At 38.9% G+C, this 25,514-nt stretch overlaps 1 protein-coding gene across 3 annotated transcripts in view; it reads right to left on the reverse strand.

Moving 5' to 3' along the window:
* LOC126065719 (disintegrin and metalloproteinase domain-containing protein 5-like) overlaps positions 1–25,383 on the reverse strand; it is a 149,714-nt gene extending 124,331 nt beyond the window's left edge. The window contains exons 1-2 of one of the 3 annotated variants that reach the window (XM_049866081.1): positions 16,393–16,877; positions 15,587–15,666 (exon numbers count right to left, since the gene is read on the reverse strand). In XM_049866081.1, coding sequence (XP_049722038.1) covers positions 15,587–15,666; positions 16,393–16,597 — 285 coding nt within the window. In that variant the 5' untranslated portion in view covers positions 16,598–16,877. Of the gene's footprint in view, positions 1–15,586; positions 15,667–16,392; positions 16,878–24,844 lie in introns of those variants that run through there. The other 2 variants (XM_049866083.1, XM_049866082.1) reach the window with 2 other exon arrangements.
* Positions 25,384–25,514: the final 131 nt, after the last annotated feature.

A 25,514-nucleotide genomic window follows, 5' to 3' on the forward strand; every position in this document is an offset into this window, starting at 1 on the left:
TGCAAATTAAAATAAGCCATAAGATATCACTGTAGGTCTCTCAGAATGACAAAACTCACAATACTGAATAATACTAAACGAAGAGAAGGACATGAAGAAACTGGAGCCCACACACTGTTGTTGGGAATATAAACTGGTATAACCGTTCTGAAGAATATTTTGATAATACTCTTAATTTAAGTAGGTGAATACTCTAAGATCTGGCAAATCCACTCCTGGGGATGTACTCCGGAGAAACTTTTACACAGGTCGATAAGGTGACAAAGACGAGGATGTGCATGCACGTAGTATCCCCTGTGCTCATAGAGTAACAACAATATCACTCTAGGTAAATAAATGCAGTAGACGTGCAGCGTGGAATACTCAGTGGCTGTTAAACCTATGAAATTGATGTACATATGTCAATAAAGGTATGTGTACATAGAGAAACAAAGAGAGATCTTAAAAACGTAAGTTCAGATGGAAGCACAAAGAAACCTAATTGAATACATGAACAACACCATCATATAAAATGAAATATATTCAAAATAATGCTAGATATTTGTATAGATTTTCTACTGTAGCATAACAAATTACCACAAATCCAGAAGCTTAAAACAACACATATTTATTATCTCACACGAGCACAGGTTAGTTGGATCCTCTGTCAGTGTCTCACAAGATGGAAATTAAGGTGTTGGCTGGGGCTGTGATCTCATCTGGAGTTTAGGGGCCAAGCTCACCGATTGTTTGCAGAATTCATCTTCTTCCAGCTGTAGGACTGAGGTCTCCATTTTCTTATCAGCTGTCAGCCAGGGGCTGCCCTCAGCTTGTAGAGGCTGACTGCAGTTTCTTGCCACAAGGTCTCATAGGTAGTTCACAACACAGCTGTTTGTGTCTTGAGGCCAACTGGAGAAATCACTCCAGTCTACTATGATGGAGTCTTGTATGACAGAACCTAATCAAGGGCTCACACGCTGATACGCAAGGTAGCAGGGAGGGATGTTGGATTATACAGGGCTAGGCGGAGGAGTGGAGCCCCTTGCGGTAAACAATTTGGTCTTTGGTCCTGGTTCCTGAGCACAGGACCATACCTGAGGCCAATGAGTGGGGGCCAACCAGACCAAGATGGGCCTGATGCTGACTAAGGCTCAGCAGGCATGATGTAATCTATCCTGGTCACGTGGGGAGGCCGATAAAAGGCTTTGAAAGACGGAGGCTCATTGGTGCTTCCGAGGTGGACAGCACAAACATCAGCTCTGGGGAGGGTAAGCACATCCCCTGGGAACATCGAAGCTCCTCAACTGAGATACCTCCCAGACCTAACCCTATGTGTTTGTGCCCTTTTTTTCTGCTGGATTAAAGATAGCCCTTTCCTGCAGTTCGAGTCGTTTCAACAGATTATCAGACCTATGAAACTGAGAAGGGGCCAGTACTTGCTGAACTGTCGCTGGATAAATGTGGGTGAGAGAGAGAAGGGGCCAGTACCCACTGACCTAGCCCTGGGTGAATGGGAATGAGAGAAATGGCTGAGTGGGACACCGAGGGTCTGGACTGACCAGGAAGGGAAGCTGAGATTTCAACAGGACACAGTTGGCGTGTGGAGCGGGATTTATTATCTACCACACATTTGGTATCAGAGGTGGATGGTCTCAGCCTTCCTGGACTGGTTTGAAACCACAGCATGTACACCAGGGCATATACATCTTAGAATGTGTGTAGAGTTGCCAGGCTTTGAATACATATACAATATGTACTGTACTTAATGATTTTGTCCTGTGTCCTATATTGACTTTGTCAGGACACCATGAATGTTCTATATTCAGCTTTTTGCAATAAGTTACAAAAATTTGGCAGGGCAAGCAGAGCTATTTTCCACCACAATAATCAGAGCTTGAATCACTCAAATGGCAACACTAGCCAAAAATCAAACCTCCACAAATAAAGATCTGGACAATGTCTTATCTCTCCTGAACATTTGTCTGAGGGAAGTCCAAAGTGGGGGCGAGGTGAGAGGACTGATAACTTCACATTCAAGAAAAGAAGACTGTCCTTTGGCCAAAGTCCCAGGTCATGAACAATTTTTTAATAAGAAATATAGGGTCACTATGAGTCGGAATCGACTCGACAGCAGTGGGTTAGGTGGGTTAATAAGAAATAATGTCTTCGGGTCAGTTTATGTGCTCTGAAAATCAGACACTCAACCATAAAACATAGCCTCACTCAAATAACCAGCTTTTGAAAGGTGGCAAATCAACGACAGCTCCAAGATTCTGAAAGCCAGACAATCAGTGACTGCCTCATGCTTCTAGACAATAATCAGTAAGTTCCTCACTCCAGTGGCCAGACTTCTCAAAGTCAGATGGTCCACAAGTAGACTTACTCCAATGACTACATTAACACAACTGAAAGCCTGTCAGTACTAAAGCACTTTCTCTTCTGAAAAGCTGTCAATCCCCTGAACTCCAGGTTTCCCAAAACTTCCTATAATTATCTCTGGTATTGTTCAGAAGACTATGTTTATAAGGGTAGCTGTCTCCTACAGGCAAAGAGGAGTGCCCTCCCCCCCTCCCTTTTTTTTTTTTTTTGCATCTCATATCCCGTTCAATTTATTTTTAGTTCTCAAGTTTGCAGTCATTTCAATGGTTGAACACCTGTTTAGGATTAGTTATGAGTTCAGATTTGAGGCTCACTGATGGCAGCTGTGAAATTATTCAATTCCAGATTTTTCAATTTTTACCTTGGCTGTAATTATCTATTTTGTATTTGTGTATATTTGAACCCTAAATTGCCAAAATGCTAGTGTAAATTTGGTGATGAATATTCTTAACAGTGAAAATGTATTAAATGGGGGAAAAGTCCTTTTGAAGCTCTTTGTGCAATGTGTAAATCTTCATTTGACATAAAAATCATGGAAAGTCAGATATAAATCAGCATATACTAAGAGCTAAGCATAAGAGATGGGTGATTTACTCAATTAGCACTAAAGAAGGTGATACAATAACAATTTTTTTTTTATTAACAGAAAATCAGACGAAGATGTAAGAATTGCAGCTGAAGTAATGGTTTTCCACACTGTGTATCATCGTGAGTCTTTCAACTGAAGTGGCAGTTTGAACATATTACTATCAGAGCTATTTTCTGATTACAAAATTGCAAGCAAGTTTTCAAGGGCCAGGATGAAATCCACTGCAACAATTAAAGAATGTAACTGCTCCATTTTCTATTACAGAGATTATCAAAGACCTAAATGTGTCACCGTATTGGGGCATAGGCACAGGTGCAAGTAATCACAATGCAGAAAAAAACATACACTTTGCTTGTGCAATATTTTTCTAGTGAAAAAGATTTGCTTAAATGGCTCTTTCACGTAAGACCCCCTTCCCTTTTTCAGTTAGGAGTCAATGAGAAAAAATGTGCTGCTTTTGGTGGAGACAAAATAGATACAAATTTTGGTGAATGTTTGCATAAAGATGGAGATAATGTTTATTCAAAATTGGAGCAAAAGTACAAATGTTGGCTGTCCTGTCCTCATTCTGGATAATGCTGCTCAAACAAACAGCTCCTAAGCCCCTCCAATTGATACTGAGGTAACTGTAGTGTTACTGTTCTCTCGGATCATCATTTGACAGGAGCTGCCCATCTAGTCTCATGTATCTACTTGAAATAAGAAGCACACTCTTCACAAGTATCATTTTATGTCTTATAGTCCAGTCTATTCTTTGTCTGAAAAGAGTTGGCCCCAGGAATGGTTTTAGTCCTGGACTAACAGACAGTCTGGGGGCCATGTCTTATGGGGTTCCTCCAGACTCAGTCAGATCATCGCATATGGTCTTTTTACTATAATTTGAGTTCTGCACCCCACTTTTCTCCAGCTTCATCAGGGACTCTGTGCTGTGTTCCCTGTCAGGGCCATCACTGGTGGTAGCTGGGCACTATCCAGTTCTTCTGGCCTCAGGCTGATGAAGCCTCTCATTTATGTGGCCCCTTTTGTCTCTTGGGCTAATATTTTCCTTGCCGCTTGCTACCTTTTAAGACCCCAGATGCCACACACCAAAGTGGGATGCAGAACATTTTCTTAATAAACTTTGCTATGCCAATTGACCCAGATGTTCCCAGAAACCATGGTCCCCAGACTCCCGTCCCTGCAATGCTGTCCCTCAAAGTGTTTGGTCATGTCCAGGAAACTTCTTAGCTTTTGGTTTAGTCCAGTGGTACTGCCTTCCCCTGTATTGTGCATTGTCCTTCCCTTCACCCAAGATAATTTTTGTCTACTATCTAGTTAGTGACAAGGCTCTCCTTGAGGAAGACAATGTTACTTATGAACAGGAAAAGAAATTCTAACTTGAAGTGGATAATTATTATAGCACTTGTTATGTCTACTTTTGAAATAGGTTTAATTCCTTGAAAATTTTGATTCTCTTACATGAGTGCTACCAAATGCTTTTTTTTTTTAAAGGATTTATTTATGGGAAAAATGGATCATCATATGTAGTGTTGGAGAAGAAGGGAATAAATATTGACAACAAAGCTCTTTTTTTGTCAGTGGACGTTTTAAAAAGTTGTTGACCAAGACATGCAAAATAATCACAGAGAATGAAAAAGAAAGTTAAGAAAAGCAATTCTCAGGGTTGTTAATTTTCTGTAAGCATATGTTCAACACACTATCTCATAACGCTAAGGTCTAGTGAGTTTTCTCATGCACAAATCTTCGATGGACAAAAGAATGAAATAAGTTGGATACGATCACTGTAGCTACCATGTTTCAATATAAATGCAAAAGGGGCTGTAACTGCAAAGAAATTGATAAGCAAATTCTGCAAGAGGAGAAACAGATAAGGAAAGTAAAATTATCAGGGAAATATAATTAAAGAAAGAGATGCGTACTCTCGATTGCTATAATTTACATCAGATGAGCAACAAATAATTTCCAATATAAGGATGTCCCATGTGATATTTCTCTTTTATGTGTATATGCACAATTAGAAATAATTCATATTTACTTGGATGTCCTGTGTTTCTATTTGCCAAATCTGAGGGGTCTCTCTGTCTGTTCCTAGGCGTGCTTACTTTTGCAAGTCCTACCTCACATCATATCAGATCTATTAAAATACAGTCATAGCCCACATTAGTAATAATTGCCTGTAGAAACAAATAAAAGGAGTCTTTTTAAATTGCTAGAGTTAAACGCATTGAATTTCCATATTTTTTTATAATTTTTATTGTGCTTTAAGTGAAAGTTTACAAATCAAGTCAGTCTCTCACACAAAAACCCAAATACAACTTGCTATTTTTTTTTTATATACACTCTCAATTAAAAAATGAGACAGCCTGCTCTCTACTTTCTCTTTTCATGTCCATTTTGCCAGCTTTAAGCCCCTCCACCCTCTCATCTCCCCTCCAGGCAGGAGATGCCAACATAGTCTCAAGTGTCCACCTGATCCAAGAAGCTCACTCCTCACCAGCATCCCTCTCCAACCCATTGTCCAGTCCAATTCCTGTCTGAAAAGTTGGCTTCGGGAGTGGCTCCTGTCCTGGGCCAACAGAAGTCCTGGGGGCCATGACCACTGGGGTCCTCCTAGTCTCAGTCAGACCATTAAGTCTGATCTTATGAGAATTTCGGGTCTGCATCCCACTGCTCTCCTGCTCCCTCAGGGGTTCTCTGTTGTGTTCCCTGTCAGGGCAGTCATCGGTTGTAGCCGGGCACCATCTAGTTCTTCTGGTCTCAGGATGATGTAGTTGCTGGTAAATGTGGCCCTTTCTGTCTCTTGGGCTCATAATCGCCTTGTGTCCTTGGTGTTCTTCATTCTCCTTTGATCCAAGTGGGTTGAGACCAATTGATGCATCTCTGATGGCTGCTTGCTAGCATTTAAGACCCCAGACACCACTCTTCAAATTGGGACTCAGAATGTTTTCTTAATAGATTTTATTGGCTTAGATGTCCCCTGAAACCACGGTACCCAAACCCCTGCCCCTGCTACGCTGGCCTTCGAAGCATTCAGTTTATTCAGGAAACTGCTTTTGGTTTAGTCCAGTTGTGCTGACCTCCCCTGTATTGTGTGCTGTCTTTCCCTTGACCTAAAGTAGTTCCTATCAACTACCTAAGTAGTGAATGCTCCTCTCCCACCCTTCCTCCCTCCCCCCTCTCGTAACCACAAAAGAATGTTTTCTTCTCAGTTTAAACTATTTCTCAAGTTGTTTATAATAGTGGTCTTATACAATATTTGTCCTTTTGCAACTGACTAATTTCACTCAGCATAATGCCTTCCAGGTTCCTCCATGTTATGAAATGTTTCATGGATTTCTCACTGTTCTTTATCGACGGGTAGTATTCCATTGTGTGAATATACCATAATTTATTTATCCATTCATCCATTGATGGGCACCTTGGTTGCTTCCATGTTTTTGCTATTGTAAACAGTGCTGCAATAAACATGGGTGTGCATATATCTGTTCGTGTAAAGGCTCTTATTTCTCTAGGATATATTCCAAGGAGTGGGATGCTGGATCATATGGTAGTTCTATTTCTAGCTTTTTAAGGAAGTGCCAAATCGATTTCCAAAGTGGTTGTACCATTTCACATTCCCACCAGCAGTGTAGAAGTGTTCCAATCTCTCCACAGCCTCTCCAACATTTATTATTTTGTGTTTTTTAGATCAATGCCAGCCTTGTTAGAGTGAGATGAAATCTCATTGTAGTTTTGATCTGCATTTCTCTAATGGCTAATGATAGTGAACATTTCCCTATATATCTGTTAGCTACGTGAATGTCTTCTTTAGTCAAGTGTCTATTCATATTTTTTGCTCATTTTTTAATTGGGTTATTTGTCTTTTTGTAGTTGAATTTTTGCAGTATCATGTAGATTTTAGAGACCAGGCACTGATCCGAAATGTCATAGCTGAAAACTTTTTCCTCTTTTGGTGAAGTCTTTGGATGAGCATAGGTGTTTGATTTTTAGGAGCTCACAGTTATCTAGTTTTTCTTCTGCATGCTTAATAATGTTTGTATACTGTTTATGCCATGTATTAGGGCTCCTAACGTTGCCCCTATTTTTTCTTCCATGATCTTTTTTTTAATAATTTTTATTGAGCTTTAAGTGAACGTTTACAAATCAAGTCAGTCTGTCACATATAAGCTTATATACACCTTACTCCGTACTCCCACTTACTCTCCCCCTAATGAGTCAGCCCTTCCAGTCTCTCCTTTCGTGACAATTTTGCCATTTTCTAACCCTCTCTACCCTCCTATCTCCCCTCCAGACAGGAGATGCCAACACAGTCTCAAGTGTCCACCTGATACAAGTTGCTCACTCTTCATCAGCATCTCTCTCCAACCCATTGTCCAGTCCCATGTTCGATGAGTTGTCTTCGGGAATGGTTCCCGTCCTGGGCCAACAGAAGGTTTGGGGACCATGACCGCCGGGATTCCTCTAGTCTCAGTCAGACCATTAAGCCTGGTCTTTTTATGAGAATTTGGGGTCTGCATCCCACTGTTCTCCTGCTCCCTCAGGGGTTCTCTGTTGTGCTCCCTGTCAGGGCAGTCATCGGGTTGTGGCCGGGCACCATCTAGTTCTTCTGGTCTCAGGATGATGTAAGTCTCTAGTTCACGTGGCCCTTTCTGTCTCTTGGGCTCATAGTTATCGTGTGACCTTGGTGTTCTTCATTCTCCTTTGATCCAAGTGGGTTGAGACCAATTGATGCATCTTAGATGGCCGCTTGTTAGCATTTAAGACCCCAGATGCCAGACTTCAAAGTGGGATGCAGAATGTTTTCATAATAGAATTTATTTTGCCAATTGACTTAGAAGTCCCCTTAAGCCATAGTCCCCAAACCCCCGCCCTTGCTCCGCTGACCTTTGAAGCATTCAGTTTATCCAGGAAACTTCTTTGCTTTTGGTCCAGTCCAGTTGAGCTGACCTTCCCTGTATTGAGTATTGTCCTTCGCTTCACCTAAAGTAGTTCTTATCTACTAACTAATCAGTAAATAACCCTCTCCCACCCTCCCTCCCTCCCTACCTCGTAACCACAAAAGTGTGTGTTCTTCTCAGTTTATACTGTTTCTCAAGATCTTATAATAGTGGTCTTATACACTATTTGTCCTTTTGCATCTGACTAATTTCACTCAGCATAATGCCTTCCAGGTTCCTCCATGTTATGAAATGTTTCACAGATTTGTCACTGTTCTTTACCGATGCATAGTATTCCATTGTCTGAATATACCATAATTTATTTAACCATTCATCCCTTGATGGACACCTTGGTTGCTTCCAGCTTTTTGCTATTGTAAACAGAGCTGCAATAAACATGGGAGTGCATATATCTATTTGTGTGAAGGCTCTTATTTCTCTAGGGTATATTCCAAGGAGTGGGATTTCTGGGTTGTATGGTAGTTCTGTTTCTAATTTTTAAGAAAACGCCAGATAGATTTCCAAAGTGGTTGTACCATTTTACATTCCCACCAGCAGTGTATAAGAGTTCCAATCTCTCCATAGCCTCTCCAACATTTATTATTTTGTGTTTTTTGGATTAATGCCTGCCTTGTTGGAGTGAGATGGAATCTCATCGTAGTTTTAATTTGCATTTCTCTAATGGCTAATGATCGAGAGCATTTGCTCATGTATCTGTTAACTGCCTGAATATCTTCTTTAGTGAAGTGCATGTTCATATCCTTTGCCCACTTCTTGATTGGGTTGTTTGTCTTTTTGTGGTTGAGTTTTAACAGAATCATATAGATTTTAGAGATCAGGCGCTGGTCGGAGATGTCATAGCTGAAAATTCTTTCCCAATCTGTAGGTTCTTCCATGATCTTTCTCCTTTTAGATTTTATATTTAGGTCTTTGATCCATTTTGAGTTAGTTTTTGTGCATGGAGTGAGGTATTGGTCTTGTTTCATTTTTTTGCACATGGATATCCAGTTATGCCAGCACCATTTGTTAAAAAGACTGTTTTTTTCCCCATTTAATTGTTTTGGGGCCTTTGTCAAATATCAACTGCTCATATGTGGACGGATTTATGTCTGGATTATCAATTCTATTCCATTGGTCCATGTATCTGTTGTTGTACTAGTACCAGGCTGTTTTGACTACTATGGCAGTATAATAGTTTCTAAAATCAAGTAAAGTAAGGCCTCCCACTTTGTTTTTCTTTTTCAGTAATGCCTTATTTATTCGGGGCCTCTTTCCCTTCCGTATGAAGTTGATGATTTGTTTCCTCATCTCATTAAAGAATGTCGTTGGGATTTGGATCAGAATTGCATTAAATGTATAGATCGCTTCTGGTAGAATAGTCATTTTTATAATGTTAAGTCTTCCTATCCATGAGCAAGGTATGTTCTTCCACTTATGTAAGTCTCTTTCGGTTTCTTGCAAAAGTGTACTGGAGTTTTCTTTGTCTAAGTCTTTTACATCTCTGGTAAGATTTATTCCTAAGTATTTTATCTTCTTGGGGGCTACTGTAAATGGTATTGATTTGGTGATTTCCTCTTCGATGTTCTTTTTTTTGGTGTAGAGGAATCCAACTGATTTTTGTATGTTTATCTTGTATCCCGATACTCTCCTGAACTCTTCTATTAGTTTCAGTAGTTTTCTGGAGAATTCCTTAGGGTTTTCGGTGTACAAGATCAGGTTATCTGCAAATAGAGATACTTTTACTTCTTCCTTGCCAATCTGGATGCCCTTTATTTCTTTATCTAGCCTAATTGCTCTGGCTAGGCCTTCCAGCACAATGTTGAATAAGAGTGGTGATAAAGGGCATCCTTGTCTGGTTCTCGATCTCAGTGGGAATGTTTTCAGGCTCTCTCCATTTAGGGTGATGTTGGCTGTTGGCTTTGAATAAATGCCCTTTATTATATTGAGGAATTTTCCTTCTATTCCTATTTTGCTGAGAGTTTTTATCATGAATGGGTGCCTAACTTTGTCAAATGCCTTTTCTGCCTCAATTGATAAAATCGTGTGATTCTTGTCTTTTGTTTTATTTATGTGGTGGATTACATTAATTGTTTTTCTAATGTTGAACCATCCCTGCATGCCTAGTATGAATCCCACTTGGTCATAGTGAATTATTTTTTTGATATGTTGTTGAATTCTATTGGCTAGAATTTTGTTGAGGATTTTTGCATCTATGTTCATGAGGGATATAGGTCTATAATTTTCTTTTCTCGCGGTGTCTTTACCTGATTTTGGTATCAGGGATATGGTGGCTTCATACAATGAGTTTGGTAGTATTCTGTCCTTTTCTATGCTCTGAAATACCTTTAGTAGTAGTGGTGTTAATTCTTCTTGGAAAGTTTGGTGGAACTCTGCAGTGAAGCCGTCCAGACCAGGGCTTTTTTTTTGTTGGGAGTTTTTTGATTACCTTTTCAATCTCTTCTTTTGTTATGGGTCTATTTAGTTGTTCTACCTCTGTTTGTATTAGTTTAGGTAGGTAGCATGTTTCTAGGAATTCATGCATTTCTTCTAGGTTTTCAAATTTGTTTGAGTATAGTTTTTCATAGTAATCTGGTATGATTCTTTTCATTTCAGTTGGGTCTGTTGTAATATTGCCCATCTCATTTCCTATTCAGGTTTTTTGCTTCCTCTCCTGTTTTTCTTTTGTCAGTTTGGCCAGTGGCTTATCAATTTTGTTGATTTTTTCAAAAAAACAGCTTTTGGTCTTGTTAATTCTTTCAGTTGTTTTTCTGTTTACTATTTCATTTAGTTCAACTCTAATTTTTATTATTCGTTTTCTTCTGGTGCCTGTGGGTTTCTTTTGTTGCTCTCTATTTGTTCAAGTTGTAGGGATAATTCTTTGATTTTGACCCTTTCTTCTTTTTGGATGTGTGCATTTATTGATATAAATTGGCCTCCGAGCACTGCTTTTGCCGTGTCCCAAAGGTTCTGATAGGAAGTGTTTTCACTCTCATTGGATTCTCTGAATTTCTTTATTTCATCCTTAATGTCTTCTATAATCCAGTCTTTTCTGAGCAGGGTATTGTCCAGTTTCCAAGTGTTTGATTTCTTTTCCCTGCTTTTCCTGTTATTGATTTCCACTTTTATGGCCTTATGTTCAGAGAAGATGCTTTGTAATATTTCAATGTTTTGGATTCTGCTAAGGCTTGCTTTATGACCTAATATGTGGTCTATTCTAGATACTGTTCCATGTGCACTAGAAAAGAAAGTATACTTGGCTGCTGTTGGGTGGAGTGTTCTGTATATGTCTATGATGTCAAGTTGGTTGACTGCAGCATTTAGATCTTCCGTGTCTTTTGACCTTCTTTCTGGATGTCCTGTCCTTCACCGAAAGTGGTGTGTTGAAGTCTCCTACTATTATTGTGGAGCTATCTCACTTTTCAATGCTGATAGAGTTTGTTTTATGTATCTTGCAGCCCTCTCATTGGGTGCATAAATATTTAATATGGTTATATCTTCTTCATGTATTATCCCTTTAATCATTATATAGTGTCCTTCCTTACCCTTTCTGATGGATTTAACTTTAAAGTCTATTATGTCAGAAATTAATATTGCTACTCCTTCTCTTTTTTGATTGTTGTTTGCTTGATATATTTTTTTTCATCCTTTGAGTTTTAGTTTGTTTGTGCCTCTAAGTCTAAGTTGTGTCTCTTGTAGGCAGCATAGAGACGGATCTTGTTTTTTAATCCATTCTGCCACTCTCTGTCTCTTTATTGGTGCATTTAGTCCATTTACATTCAGGGTAATTATGGATAGGTACGAATTTAGTGCTATCATTTTGATTTCTTTTTTTGTGTGTTGTTGACAGTTTCTTTTCACGTGCTGAGTAGATTTTCTTTACATATTTTTATATGTTGTCCTTTAATCACATTTGTTGTTGTTGATTCTGTTTCTGCTGAGTCTGTATTTTTCCCTTGTTTTTATTTTATTTTGATGAGTAGGATAGTTTGTCTCCTTTGTGGGTGGTCATCTTATTATTTACCCATATTTTTCTAAATTTAAAACTAGCTTACTTCTTTGTATCACCGTATCTTCCTCTCCATATGGAAGGTGTATGATTACACTTCTTAGTCCCTCTTTATTATTTTAACGTTGCCTTCTTTTATATAATAACATCGCTGATACCTTGTTTGGGGCTTTTTTTTTTTTTTTAATCTTGCTTTGTTTTTTGGGATTTCCCTGTCTGGGTTGCCTTCTGGTTGCCCTGCCCGGTGTTCTAGTCTTGGGTCGATACCTGATATTACTGATTTTCTAACCAAAGAACTCCCTTTAGTATTTCTTGCAGTTTTGGTTTGGTTTTTATGAATTCCCTCAACTTGTGTTTATCTGGAAATGTCTTAATTTCACCTTCATATTTAAGAGACAGTTTTGCTGGATATATGATTCTTGGCAGGCAATTTTTTTCCTTCAATTTTTTAAATATGTCATCCCATTGCCTTCTTGCCTGCATGGTTTCTGCTGAGTAGTCCAAGCTTATTCTTATTGGCTATCCTTTGTAGGTGACTTTTCGTTTATCCCTCGCTGCTCTTATAATTCTCCCTTTATCTCTGGTTCTGGCAAGTTTGATTATAATATGTCTTGGTGACTTTATTTAAACATCTACCTTACGTGGAGTTCGATGAGCATCTTGGATAAATATCTTCTCATCTTTCACAATATCAGGGAAGTTTTCTGCCAACAGGTCTTCAACAATTCGCTCTGTATTTTCTGTTATCCCTCCCTGTTCTGCTACTCTAATCACTCATAGGTTATTTCGCTTGATAGAGTCCCACATGATTCTTAAGGTTTCTTCATTTTTTTTAATTCTTTTATCTAATTTTTCTTCATATATATTAGTGCCAAGTGATTTATCTTCGAGTTCAGAAATTCTACCTTCTACTTGCTCAATTCTGCTCCTCTGACTTTCTACTGAGTTGTCTAATTCTGTAATTTTATTGTTAATCTTCTGAATTTCTAATTGCAGTCTGTCTATGGATATTTCCAGCTTATTAAACTTTTCATTATGTTCCTGAATAATCATTCTAATTTCTTCAGTTGCTTTATCTGTGTGTTCCTTGGCTTGTTCTGCATATTGCCTCATTTCCTTCCTGATGTCTTGAAGGGTTCTGTATATTAAACTTTTGTATTCTGCATCTGGTAATTCCAGAAATGCACTTTCATCTAGAAGATCCCTGGATTCTTTGTTTTGAGAGCCTGTTGAGGTGATCATGGCCTGTTTCTTTATGTGACTTGATATTGACTGTTGTCTCCAAGCCATCGGTAAGTTATTGTATTAGTTTATGCTTGCTTACTGTATCATAGCTGCTTGCTTTGTTTTGTTTTGGTATATCCCTATGGGTTGCTTGAGTGAGCTAGCTTGATTAACTTCACCTTTGGAGCTCTGGTGTCCTGTTCCCAGCTGGCTAGAGCTGTTTCAGGTATATCAGTCTAGGAGTCCATTCAGTTTTCTTGTATGAATTCAGCTCAGGTGTCCAGGTAGCTGATCATCAAGTGTGTGGTACAGGCTCTGTCCTATAGTCTTAGAGGGGAAGAGGTGATTGGCGTATATACCAGTATCTGATTGCAGCAGGGGGTCATGCTCTGAACAAGGCAGGGGGATGAGAACTGACCCTCAAGTGTCTCTGAGGAAAACCTGTCCCTGTTCCCTAGAGGGTGCTAGTGGGTGGGTTTTGCAGACGGACGATGGGCACCCAAAGTTTTTGGTTGTAAGGACTGGGAGGTACCGGTTATCTTTGGACCCCTGTCGCGGGTGGCTAGGTGATCTGAGTGGAGCTACCAGTCCTTAGGGCCCTGATGTGGGTAGGTGACGACCTTGTTTAATAGGCAAAGCAATGTCAAATGTCAAACACCCACCTCTTCAACGCACAGCTGAAATGGTTGGAGTTTGCAAACAAGGGCCTATTGTCCCAAAATAGGCTCACACAGGTCCATGCAGAAGGGAAAGGTACTCAAGGTCCATGGACAGTTTATGCCTGGACAGGAGCCACTTCTGTCCTGAGCTCCCCCAGTGACTGGAGCTAGCAAATTATCTTTTCCACCCAGTTGCAAATTTTTTCCTTCCCCAAGGCTGGAAGGATGGCTCTAGTTGCTCAGCATGGCCTATCTCAGGCCCAGGGATTCAGCCGCTGAAGCCGGCTTGGGGGTGGGGAGACGCGGTAAAATATACACAAGTACTTAGCTTTTGCCAAGAGCGCCATTCTCCTCAGGTTACGGAGGTGTGAGTGAGCTGTGCGGCTGGCTGCTTCTTCCTGAGGAAACTGTGGCCAAACGCTAGGACCAGCCCACTGCCGCCGCTGCTGCTGCCGCTCTGGGAATGGTGCCTGGGGACTCCCCACAATTCAGGTCCGGTAACTCCTCTCCACTTCTGAATGGTCTATTCCTTCCCCTGTCCCTCAGTTCATTGTCTAAGCTTGCCTTTGATGCTCAGGGCTCCCCGCTTGTCACAAATATACTCATTTCACTTGTTCTTTCGGGTCTTTGTTGTAAAGAGGGCTCGCCGGAAGCGTCTGTCTATTCTGCCATCTTGGCTTCACCTCCCGAATTTCCATATTATTAAATGCCTTTTTTAAAATGCTAGAGATTGGACAAGTGGGGAACTCAAAGATTGTATGCTCAGTGATAAGTAATAGGGAGGAAAAGTTGGTATTACTAATCTTAGGAAATCAAACAAAAAGTCAAATGGAGCCCCCTCTTTGCAATCAGAAAAGGAAGCTAGAGTAGAGCTTACATACTGCCTCATGGCTAATAATTCACTCAGGAGAGAAGCAGGGAGTATGATATGCATGTTGGTAAATAAAGCCCAGATACCAAAGGAAGAAAAGGTAAAAGAATGGGATATGGGTACAGGACGTTACCTTCAGCACATTGGGGGAAGTGCATGGCAAGGACCTGATACAGTCAATATTTATGTGAAAGAAGGAGAAAAGGTTTTTAAAAGCCACTTAACAAAATAATAAATTTGAAGATTTGTGATTATGGCAAGTGTTAGATTATCCTCTACTAGAAGCAACCATTTGAGAAGTACATTTTCCTGGGGATAATCAGAGAAGGAATGTTTACTAGTATCTAGGCTCAAACTGTGAAAGCCATGTGCTAATGACCAGACAGTCCTGCCTGAGGCTCATCACCATTCAGATCCTCACTGATCCACTGAAAGCTGAGACCAAGTAGCTGAGGGAATCACCATGGCTAGGAACAGGGTGCCAAAACCTCAACAACAATAAGATAAATAATATTTTCACACAATAATTAAAGAAATCAAAATTAATAAAAAAAAAAAATCCACAAGGAACAAAATATCCACATTTTAAATACAGACAGAATCTGATCCTACACTTACATGATTCACTTCACTTGCCTCACTCTAATCCTGTGGGATCCCAGCTTCCTGCACCAGAGGTGAGTGCCTAGCTTGCTTGCCTCATCCTTGTCCTGGCCTGGAGGGATCCTAGCTCTAAAATCCTTCATCTTCAACAGATTCACTCTCCCACCCCCACCCCCATACACACATCACACACACTCATCCTCATCAAAATGCTCCTTGCTGTGAACCTGTTCTTAGCTGTCAACTCTGCCCCCAAGAACTGAATTCCTGCTTATTTTTCAGTAACTTTGCTCTGGCCTTTACAATTTAAAATACAAATAGTTATCATTTTCCAATTACATTATTTTCTGCTTCCATTTTGTTGTCAGACGATGAAATCTTCTCAGGAATTGTGGTGTGCAGAATTGTTTTATGAGAATCTAAAACAAAAATAAGTGATGTTATTTTAATACCTGTGATCTGACATTATCCATTTCTAATTCTGCATTTGTTTCTCTACATTATCAATGCATTTCTTTTTCCTTTTGTACAATTTATACATCTATTCTCCCTTGCCACTGCCCTTCTGGTCACTCTTGCCTACAAATTTCTGAACCCTTGTCTGAATCTTTGGCAAGATCTCTAATTTTTATTATCTTTCTCACACACACACATACACAAACACGCACACACTGGCAGCTAAACAGTTCAACTTAACTAACACTGAGTAACAAAATCCACTGCCGTAAAGAGGTGTGGAAATGAGAAAACACGGGTATACCAAGGTTTTGCAGACAAGAGAGGTAGAATATTGGATACAGGGTGATGCGCTGTTTCCAGGGGAGCAAGCAGATGGAGGACGGCAGTAGTCAAATCAGGAAATTATTACAGAACGCCTTCTTTATCCTGATGCAATTATTCCTAGAATGGCAGAATTCTGTATGTGGATAAGACCACATATTTCATTTTTGTCCCTTTTACCTTCTTAGTCACAAACTTTGAAGCAAGAGGCACGGGTAAAGCGGGTGGGGACAGCAGAGGGACTTATGCCTGGAAGTTGGCCCGAAAATACAGGCGGCCTCTTTTTTTTTTTTTTCAGGGAACAAAGCCTCTCAGAAGCCTAGACTGGGGGAGGCACGGGTGCCGGAGCAGGTCTGCGGACTTACTGAGGCCTGCGTGCAGCTGGCCAAGTGCGGTGAGAAGGAGCAGAAGAAGGAACATGGCTCCGCTGGCTTGGAGCCCGGGCCGAATAACAGCAGTTGAGGCGTTAGGGCAAGTGAATGCGCAGTTCGCGCGGGCACCTGGGCGCACGAGACGCAGACGCGGGGCAGGCAGGACAGGCAGGAGGCGGGGAGGCGCGCAAGAGCACATTGGAGGCGGGAAACAAGAGAGGCGGCTTTCTCTTGTCCCAGCTCACCCAAGGAAGGAGGTGAGTCGAGACAGGTGATGTGCTGCTGACAGGCAGCTGAGCGAACAAGAGAAGCCTGTCCCCCTTGGCACACATTCAGCTTATTGTCAGAGAAGGAAAGGCTGGTAATTTGCAGTTCTCAGGTAAAGGGGTCTCCTGGTGAGGCTTTTGTTTGTATCCTTTACTGAGGCCATTGTTTTTTTTAAGTAATTTCTAGTTACAGCAATGGAGAAGAAACAAAGATAAACACGATCACGTTACTGTTAGCAAACCGGTTTCCTCACATTAAGTCCGTATTCCATCCAGTTGAGCTAGAACCAGACAAAATGCATATTTTTGCCCCCCCCCAAAAAAAATTCCAAACCGTTTGACTTTCCTAAATTTAATGGTTGGAATACATCATTATTGTACACCACCACCATCAAATCCCTGTTCAGATATAGACTCTTCCAAAAAAAGAAAACCCCTCTCTAATATCCCAATATTGCCACACTTTGTGTAATCCTGCAGCCCCCAGTTTTTACTTCTTGAATTCACCCATTTTACATTCGGCCTCTATTGGGAACATGAACAGTTCGAGTTCTGTAGGCACTTTTTCCTTTTCAGGAAAACGCACATCGTATTAAATATATTAAAATACAACCACATCTCACGTTAAGTATAATTCCGTAAAAAAAAAAAAAATGCTGAAATCATGTTTATAAATTTGCTTTGTAACTTGTTTGGCTGTTATGTAAACCTGAAAGAAGTTATTAGCAGAATATAACAACAACGATCTTAAAGAAGAACCAAATGGCCAAGAAATAAGGTCATAATAGACAGAATAAATAGTAAAATGGATAAAAACGAAACAAAAACACTTGCCCAGGAGTCAATTCTGACTCATGGCAACCCTATGTGTGTCAGAGGAAAACTGTGCCCCATAGGTTTTCAATGGCTGGTTTTTCTACTGATCACCAGGCCTTCCTTCCAAGGCACCTCTGGATGGACTCAAATGGCCAGCCTTTTGGCTCCGAGCACCTAATCATTTGTGTCACTCAGGACTCTGATAGAATGAATACACTTGCTTAGTGAATTAGTAATTTGGAATATCAGATTGAGAAAATTTCCCCAGAAACTGGAAGGATGAAAAATAGAAAATACAAAGGTAAACTTAAGAGATAAAGAGACTAGACCTGTCAATAGCCAGATAATAACAGTTGAGAAGGAGAGAAAAATCACAGTAATTAGGAGGAAATATTTAAAGCACTAAAGAAGTAAGTTTCCCTAAATTAAAAAAAAAGTAAGAGAATGACCTTGGATTGAAAAGACTCTGAGATTACCAACTGGGTACTAAAGGAAAATAAAAGAAAAAAGAAAAATTCACACCTGGAATTTCAAATAACAACAAAGAAAATTCTAACATCTTCCATAAGAAAAAAATAGAACACCTAACAAGGAGCAGGACTCAGGTCAACATTAATAGCCATACTGGATGCAAAAAAAAGAAGTGGGCTAATATTATTAAAATGATGACTGGCAAGATCTCTGAAATATTATTCAAATGTTACAGCCCAGTTTTTAAAATTTTCTCAGATGTATAAGTTCATAGAAGGTTAGCCACAAAGACCCATATTGGAAAGGCATTTCATAGAAATAACTAAATGATAAGACAGAGAGCAGAGACTATTAAATGACATCATAAATAATGGTAATCAAATATCTTGGAAAAGCTTGTTAAAATGTAAGAAAAAAAAAATGACCAAAAGAAGCAATAAGAACATATATCTCTAATAACCCAGAATCAAATTCATGGCAGGATAGAGAAAGGGAAATGCCAAAAGAATATTTATTTTCTCCCTTTGTTAGGGAGAAGACTGTAAATATTTATCCACATAACTAAACAGCCTAAAAATATATCATCAAAAATTGATAAGACTTTGGGAGAAATTGGCAAAAGCATCATCAGTGTTGGAGATTTCATCATACTTCTTGAAATTATTGCTAGGTCAAGCAGACAAAATTTAACAAAGATATATGAAAACTGACTAACTCAAATAACAAGCTTGATTTATTAGACATTTGTACAATTCTGAATCATCTGTAGAGAACACACATTCTTCCTAAGCACCCGTGGAACATTTGCAAAATGATCATGTCTTAGATCCTAAAATATTACAACAAAGTTTAAAGATGCATAAAATTCAGTTTATATTTTTTATTATATTGATAGCCACTGCATTTTAGGTGGACCATTTAGTCAATTTAAAATTAAGGAGTTATTTTAAATAGTTGAGTTGTAATATATCATGTTACGAACTATTGGCTTTCTATTTGCCTGCCCCTTTTAAATCTTTTTTCTTGCCTTTCTTTTGGATTGATCACTCTTTATTATTCCATTTTTCTATTTTATTGGCATGGCAGCTATATAGCTTTTTTAATTCTTCTTGTAGTGATTATCTTAGAATTACAACATGCACCGTCCATTTAGTGTGGTCTGTCTTAGTTACCTAGTCCCTCCATAACATAAATACCACCAAAACCAAAAAACCGATTGCTGTCAAGTTGATTCTGACTCATGAAAACCCGATAGGACAGAGAAGAACTGCTCCGTAGAGTTTCCAAGGAGTACCTGATGGATTCAAACTGGTGACCTTTTGGTTAGCAGCCATAGCACTTAACCACTATGCCACCAGGATTTCCATAAATACCACAGTGGGTGGCTTTAAACAACAGAAATTTTCTCACAGTTCAGGAGGCTAGGAGTCCAAATTCAGGACATGGCTCTAGAGGAGTTCCTTCCTTGTCTATTTCAGCTTCTAGTAGATGCCAACAATCCTTAGTGTTCTCTGTCTTCCTCTCCCCACAATGTGTGTACCTGTGTCTGTTCTGCTCTCTTTATAACTCAAGAGTGATTAGGTTTAGGACATACCATACTCTGGTATGACCTTATTAATATAACAAAACAAACCCCATACTTCCAAACAGGGTCATATTTAAAGGTACAGGTACAATATCAACACATTTTTTTTTTAATTATTGTTGTAAAAACAATGGGTAACCCCAAATCAAACCAAACCCATTGTTGTCGAGTCGATTCTGACTCATAGTGAACCCTATAGGATAGAGGAGAACTACCCCGTAGGGTTTCAAAGAGTGGCTGGTGGATTTGAACTGCCAGCCTCTTGGCTAGCAGCTGAGCTCTTAACAACTGTGCCAACAGGGCTCCACAGATAACACAACATTTGCTAATTCAACATTTTTTATGTGTACCCAAGCCATAGTATTTTCAGTCACCTCATATACATGTGAAAGTGTGACAATGAATAAGGAAGACCGAAGAATTGATGCATTTGAATTACGGTGTTGGCAAAGAATATTGAATATACCACGGACTGCCAGAAGAATGAACAAATCCATCTCGAAAGAAGTACAGCCAGAATGCTTCTTAGAAGCAAGGATGGCAAGACTTTGTCTCACTTACTTTGGACATGTTATACAGAGGAACCAGTCCCTAGAGAAGGACATCATGCTAGGTAAAGTAGAAGGTCAGCAATAAGGAAGAAGACCCTCAAAGAGACGGACCAACACAGTGGCTGCAACAATGGACTCAAACATAGCAATGATTGTGAGGACAGTGCAGGAATGGCAGTGTTTGTTCTGTTGTACACAGGGTTGCTATGAGTCGGAACCAACTCGCCGACACCTAACGACAACATAATAACACATCATTCAGTGACACCAATTATATCAATTATGTTGTGCAGCCATTACCAATATCCATTGCCAAATTTCCCGTCACCATAAACAGAAATTCAGTGCTTCCTAAATAATAGTTTCCCTTTTCCCCTCCCACCTGCAATTGGTAACAACTATTAAACTCTGATCTCTATATATTTGCATATTCTAGGTATTTTATATTAGTGAGATTATACAATATTTGTCCTTTTGTGATTGACTTCACTCAGCGTAATGTTTTCAAGATTCATCCATGTTTGTGTGTATATTTCTTTTCTCACTTCCTGGACAATTAACAAAGTCCCTGGGTGTGCAAATGGTTTGTACTTGCCTGCTGACTACAAGGTTGGCTCTTTGAACCTACCCATTGGTACTGCAGAATAAAGGCCTGGCGATCTGCTTCCGTAAAGATTACAACCAAGAAAACCCCATGGAGCGGTTCTACTCTGTAACAGATGAGGTTTCCATGAGTTGGAATTGACTACGGCAAAGGGTTTGGTTTAGGTTTTTTTTTTGTTTTTTGTTTTTTAATAAATAAAAGATACCAGAACACATTAACTTCATATATTCCCCTCCTAAAATATCTGCTATTGTTGCATGTCTGTTTTTCTCTACTACATTTTAATATTTTTGGTTTTTTATTTTCAGCAGTTTTGCTATACGTGTACCTAGGAGTGCTTCATGTTTTATTTATTCTGCTTCCGCCTATTATAGCTCTGTCCTCTGTCTGGGTCCTCTATTATACATACATTAATTACATTAAATATTCTAATATTTCCCCTATGTCTCTTACACTCTCTTTGTGTAATTTCTATCCCTTTGTTTCTATGTTTTATTTTGGATTTTTTTTTTTTGCTTGCTCTAGCTTCCAGTTTATTAACTCTTTGACTAGTTATATCTAATCTACTTTTTAAAAATTATTATGCTTTAGGTGAATGTTTACAGAGCAAATTAGTTTCCATTAAACAATTAATACACAAATAGTTTTGTGACATTGGTTGCTAACCCCGTGGTGTGTCAACACTCTCCCCTTCTCTACCCTGGGTTCCCTGTTTCCATTTATCCAGTTTTCCTGCCCCTTCCTGCCCTCTGATCTTTGCTTCTGGGCTGGTGCGCCCATTTAGTCTCATATACATTATTGAACCACGAAGCACGTTCCTCATGTGTATTATTTTTTGCCCTATAGAACTGTCTAATTTTTGGCTGAAGGGTGAACCTAGGGAGTGACCTCAGTACGGAATTAAGTCCAATCTACTTTTAATACCAATATTTTTCAGTTTTAGAATTTTTATTTTTTAGTTTCCTATATTTTAACAATGGGCTCAAGCATAACAATGATTGTTAGGATGGTGCAGAACTGGTCAGTGTTTCCTTCTGTCATACATAAGGTCGCTGTGAGTCAGAACCAACTCTACGGCACCGAACAACAACAACAACAACATTTTTACAAAGGTTACAATCTCATCTTTCATTTCTTTGAGAATAATCAGCATGGTTATTTTAGAGGCCATTTCTAATCGCTCCAATATCTATGATTCTTTGAGGTCTGTTTCTATTGCTTGTTCGTTTCCCTCATTTATCAGTCACGTTCTCTTGTAACTTCATATACCTGGTTATTTTTCAATGAATATGGTAAATTTAATATGAAAAGATATAGAAGTGACTTGAGTTTGGGACGGTATTATCTGTCTTCAGGAAGGTTATTATTTGCTTCTTGCAGGGAGCTATGGGCACTCCAAAAAGCTGTTGCAATAGAGTCGACTCTGACTCACGGCAATGCTATAGGACAGAGTAGAACTGCCCCATAGGGTTTCCAGGGAGCAGCTGATGGATTCGAACTGCTGACCTTTTCTGATTAGCAGCCGTAACTCTTAACCACTGGTCCACCAGCTCCCTATGGGCACTAGCACCACTTCAGTACAATTTCGTGGACTGAGATGGTTGGAACCTAGACTTCAGTGTGTGCAAGGCCAGTCTTTTTTCTCTATATTTTGACTCCTATGGTTTAACTAAGGAATCTACCAAAACCAGGCCTTTTCTGCCTTGGTAGAAATCATAATATCCCTGATTCTGTAGTATGTATTCAGAAAACACATGATCGCTGCTGCCTGGCTTTGGGGTGGCATATCCATGTCTGAGGCTGGTTGGCCTGGACCAGGGGTCTAAGCAGCTCAGCTGGATTCAGGTAATGTACACCTTCACACTACTTCATGATACACTGGGGATGGTTGTAAAGACCACAACTCCTCTCTCCAACTCTTCCTAAAGTTGACCCACTGCAGGTAATTGTCAGTCTAGCTGAAATGTGTTTTAATTGTAACCATTTCCCAGCTACTCACAGTACTGATGGTGAAAATATCCCTGCAACTCTATTCACAAATAAGAACATTCGGATATCAATCAAGTTATTTCTAATTATTCAAGCTTTTGATAAAGGCTGTTTTTCAAAGAGAATAATCTATAGTAAGAGTCTGTTTGTAGAAGCCCTCAGTTCGACATATCTAATGCTTGGGAGAGTAAAAATAACTCTGTACAGTACAAATTTAGTCACATGCCATCATAAGAAAGACAATGTTTGAGTTCGCAAAAATGTTTCCAAACCACATGACTTGGCATCTGGAAACACTGTTTCAACAAAGACTGTTCTCTCCTAAATCATAACAATTCTGGATACAAAGAGAACTACATAAAGTGCTCTATGATAATGTGTGTGATTTGCCAGGCACCAAGGAGACAGGAGAAAAAACAAATTGTCACTCAAAAAACAAATGCTTTCACCCAGCTCTCAAAGTCGCTCTAAATGTTGTGGAAAAGTTATGTAATCAGAACTTTCCCTTCTGAAATCAGGATTTCTGTCAGTTTATTGGGGAACTAGTTAGCTAAGTATCTAAATTGTTACTAATTCATCCTTGTGATGGGATTATTTCATACAATTTAAATTATCTTTCTGTTGAGTAACTAAACGGAGAAGCACCATTCCTGCCTGCAAATCTCTTCTAGGGAAAATAAATTACACTTATACCCTGGAAGAGGTCAATAGACCCAGAGTCATGGAAGATATTCTAGTACAATTTATCAAGAAAGACATATTGTATACCAGCTTCAATACTGGGACCAGAAGCAAATTTTCTGTTGTATTTGGCAAAAGGGTAGGCAGAGCTGGAAGAGCACAGGGATGTAATTGAATTTCATGTGTTTGGCAGTTACCCGACCCAGAATCACAACAAGAATATCCTGTTGCATCTGGTTGGATTAAAGAAAGTGTTCTTTTCTTGGTTTTGTGAGCAATGTATTTTTATAATACATTAGTTAAATATTCAGATCCCATAGACAGAATTTTCAGTCATTATTAGATATATTACAGAGGGACATAATTAGAAAGCTGATAAAAACATAACAGGCCAAGATTGGAAAAGAAAATTCAGAAGAAAACATAGGATCAAATCTTCATGACCTTGGATTTGGCAATGATTTCTTAAATATGACACCAAAAGCATAGGCAAAAGATAAAGGGAAAAAATAGATAAATTGTACTTCATTAAAATTAAAAACTTTTATGCATCAAAGGACACAATCAAGAGAGTTAGACAATCAATATGCAGAGTGGGAGAAAATATTTACAAATCATATACCTGACAAGGATTCAGTATCTAGAATATATAAAGAACTCTTACAGTCAACAACAAAATCCTGAATCTCAACCTAAAACTGGGCAAAAACCAAACAAACAAAAAGTTGCTTAATTGACATTTATATACTTAACAGTTGCAAAATGTACATTTTTTTAGTGCACATGGAACAATCACCAAAATAGATCACCGGCTAGGCCATAAAACAAGACAATAATTTCAAAGAATTAAAATCATATAATATGTTCTCTGACCACAAATGAATTAACTAGAAATCAATAAGAATAAATTGAAAATATCCAAATGTTTAGAAATTAAAGAACATACTGCTAAATAATGCATGGTTCAGAGTAGAAATAAAAAATAGAAAATATTTTTATTTGAACAATAATGACAATACAATATATCAAAATTTGTAGGATCCAGCTAAAGAATTACATACAGCATATTTATACCTTTAAATGCATTGATTAGAAAAGAACATTTTAAAATCAATAATCTAAGCTTCCAACTTCAGAAGCTAGGAAAAGAGCAAATTAAGTGGAAAGAAGAAAGTAAGAAAAGGCAGAAACTAATGAAACAGAAAACAGACATACAATAGAGGAAAAACAACGGAGCCAAGAGGTGGTTCTGGAGAGATTCATAGATTAAATGGATAAACTCTTACCAACACTGATTAAGAAAAAAAGAGAGAATATGTATCATCATTATCAGGGATGAAAGAGGAGACATAACTACAGATCCAATACACATTAAAAAGGATATTATGAATGATTTCATGCTAAAAGGTTAACCATTAAATGAAATGGGTAAATGCCTTTGAAAATACGGCCATGCAAGATCCAACAACTGGGTTCTACTCACCTGGAGCAACAGATGAAGAAGGAGAATCAGGAATCGGAGGAGGAATAGAATGCCATTAGCCGTGGCCTCCATGAACCTCCTTTGCCGTGAGACCCGAAGAACTGGATGGTGCCCTGCTACCATTACTGGACATTTTGATCAAATATTCTATAGAAGAATCCTGATCAAATGGGGGGAAATGCAGAATAGAATTTCAAATTCTCATGGAATCCAGACTTTATGGAGCCACTAAGGCTTTTTTTTTTTTTAAGGCTAGATGAACCCCCAAAATTATTGTCTTGAGATAACCTTTAAACCTTAAACCTCAAACTAAAATGATCCCCTGAGTTTTCATTGAGTCAAACAGTAATTTAGCTTAATTTGTAAAGAATGTCTGCCTGGAGCCTTGTGCTCTTTGAAAAAACTGTCTATATGGGATCAAATTGACAACATCAACTCGAAGGTTAGATAGGAAGATTAGGGGGCTGTGATTGTATGTTAATTGAGAAGGAGCAACTCAGAAAAGGAGGGTAAGAATGGTTGCACAACTTAAAGAATATAAGCAGTGTCAGTGAATTGTATAATTAGAAATTGTTGAACTTGTATATGTTCTGTTGTGCTTATTTCCAATAACAAAAAAAAAATTAAATTAAAAAAATTTTAAGTACAATATCTAAAAAACTATAACAAG

Source organism: Elephas maximus, chromosome 22, assembly GCF_024166365.1.
Source record: "Elephas maximus indicus isolate mEleMax1 chromosome 22, mEleMax1 primary haplotype, whole genome shotgun sequence".
In the NCBI taxonomy this organism is placed as follows: domain Eukaryota; kingdom Metazoa; phylum Chordata; class Mammalia; order Proboscidea; family Elephantidae; genus Elephas; species Elephas maximus.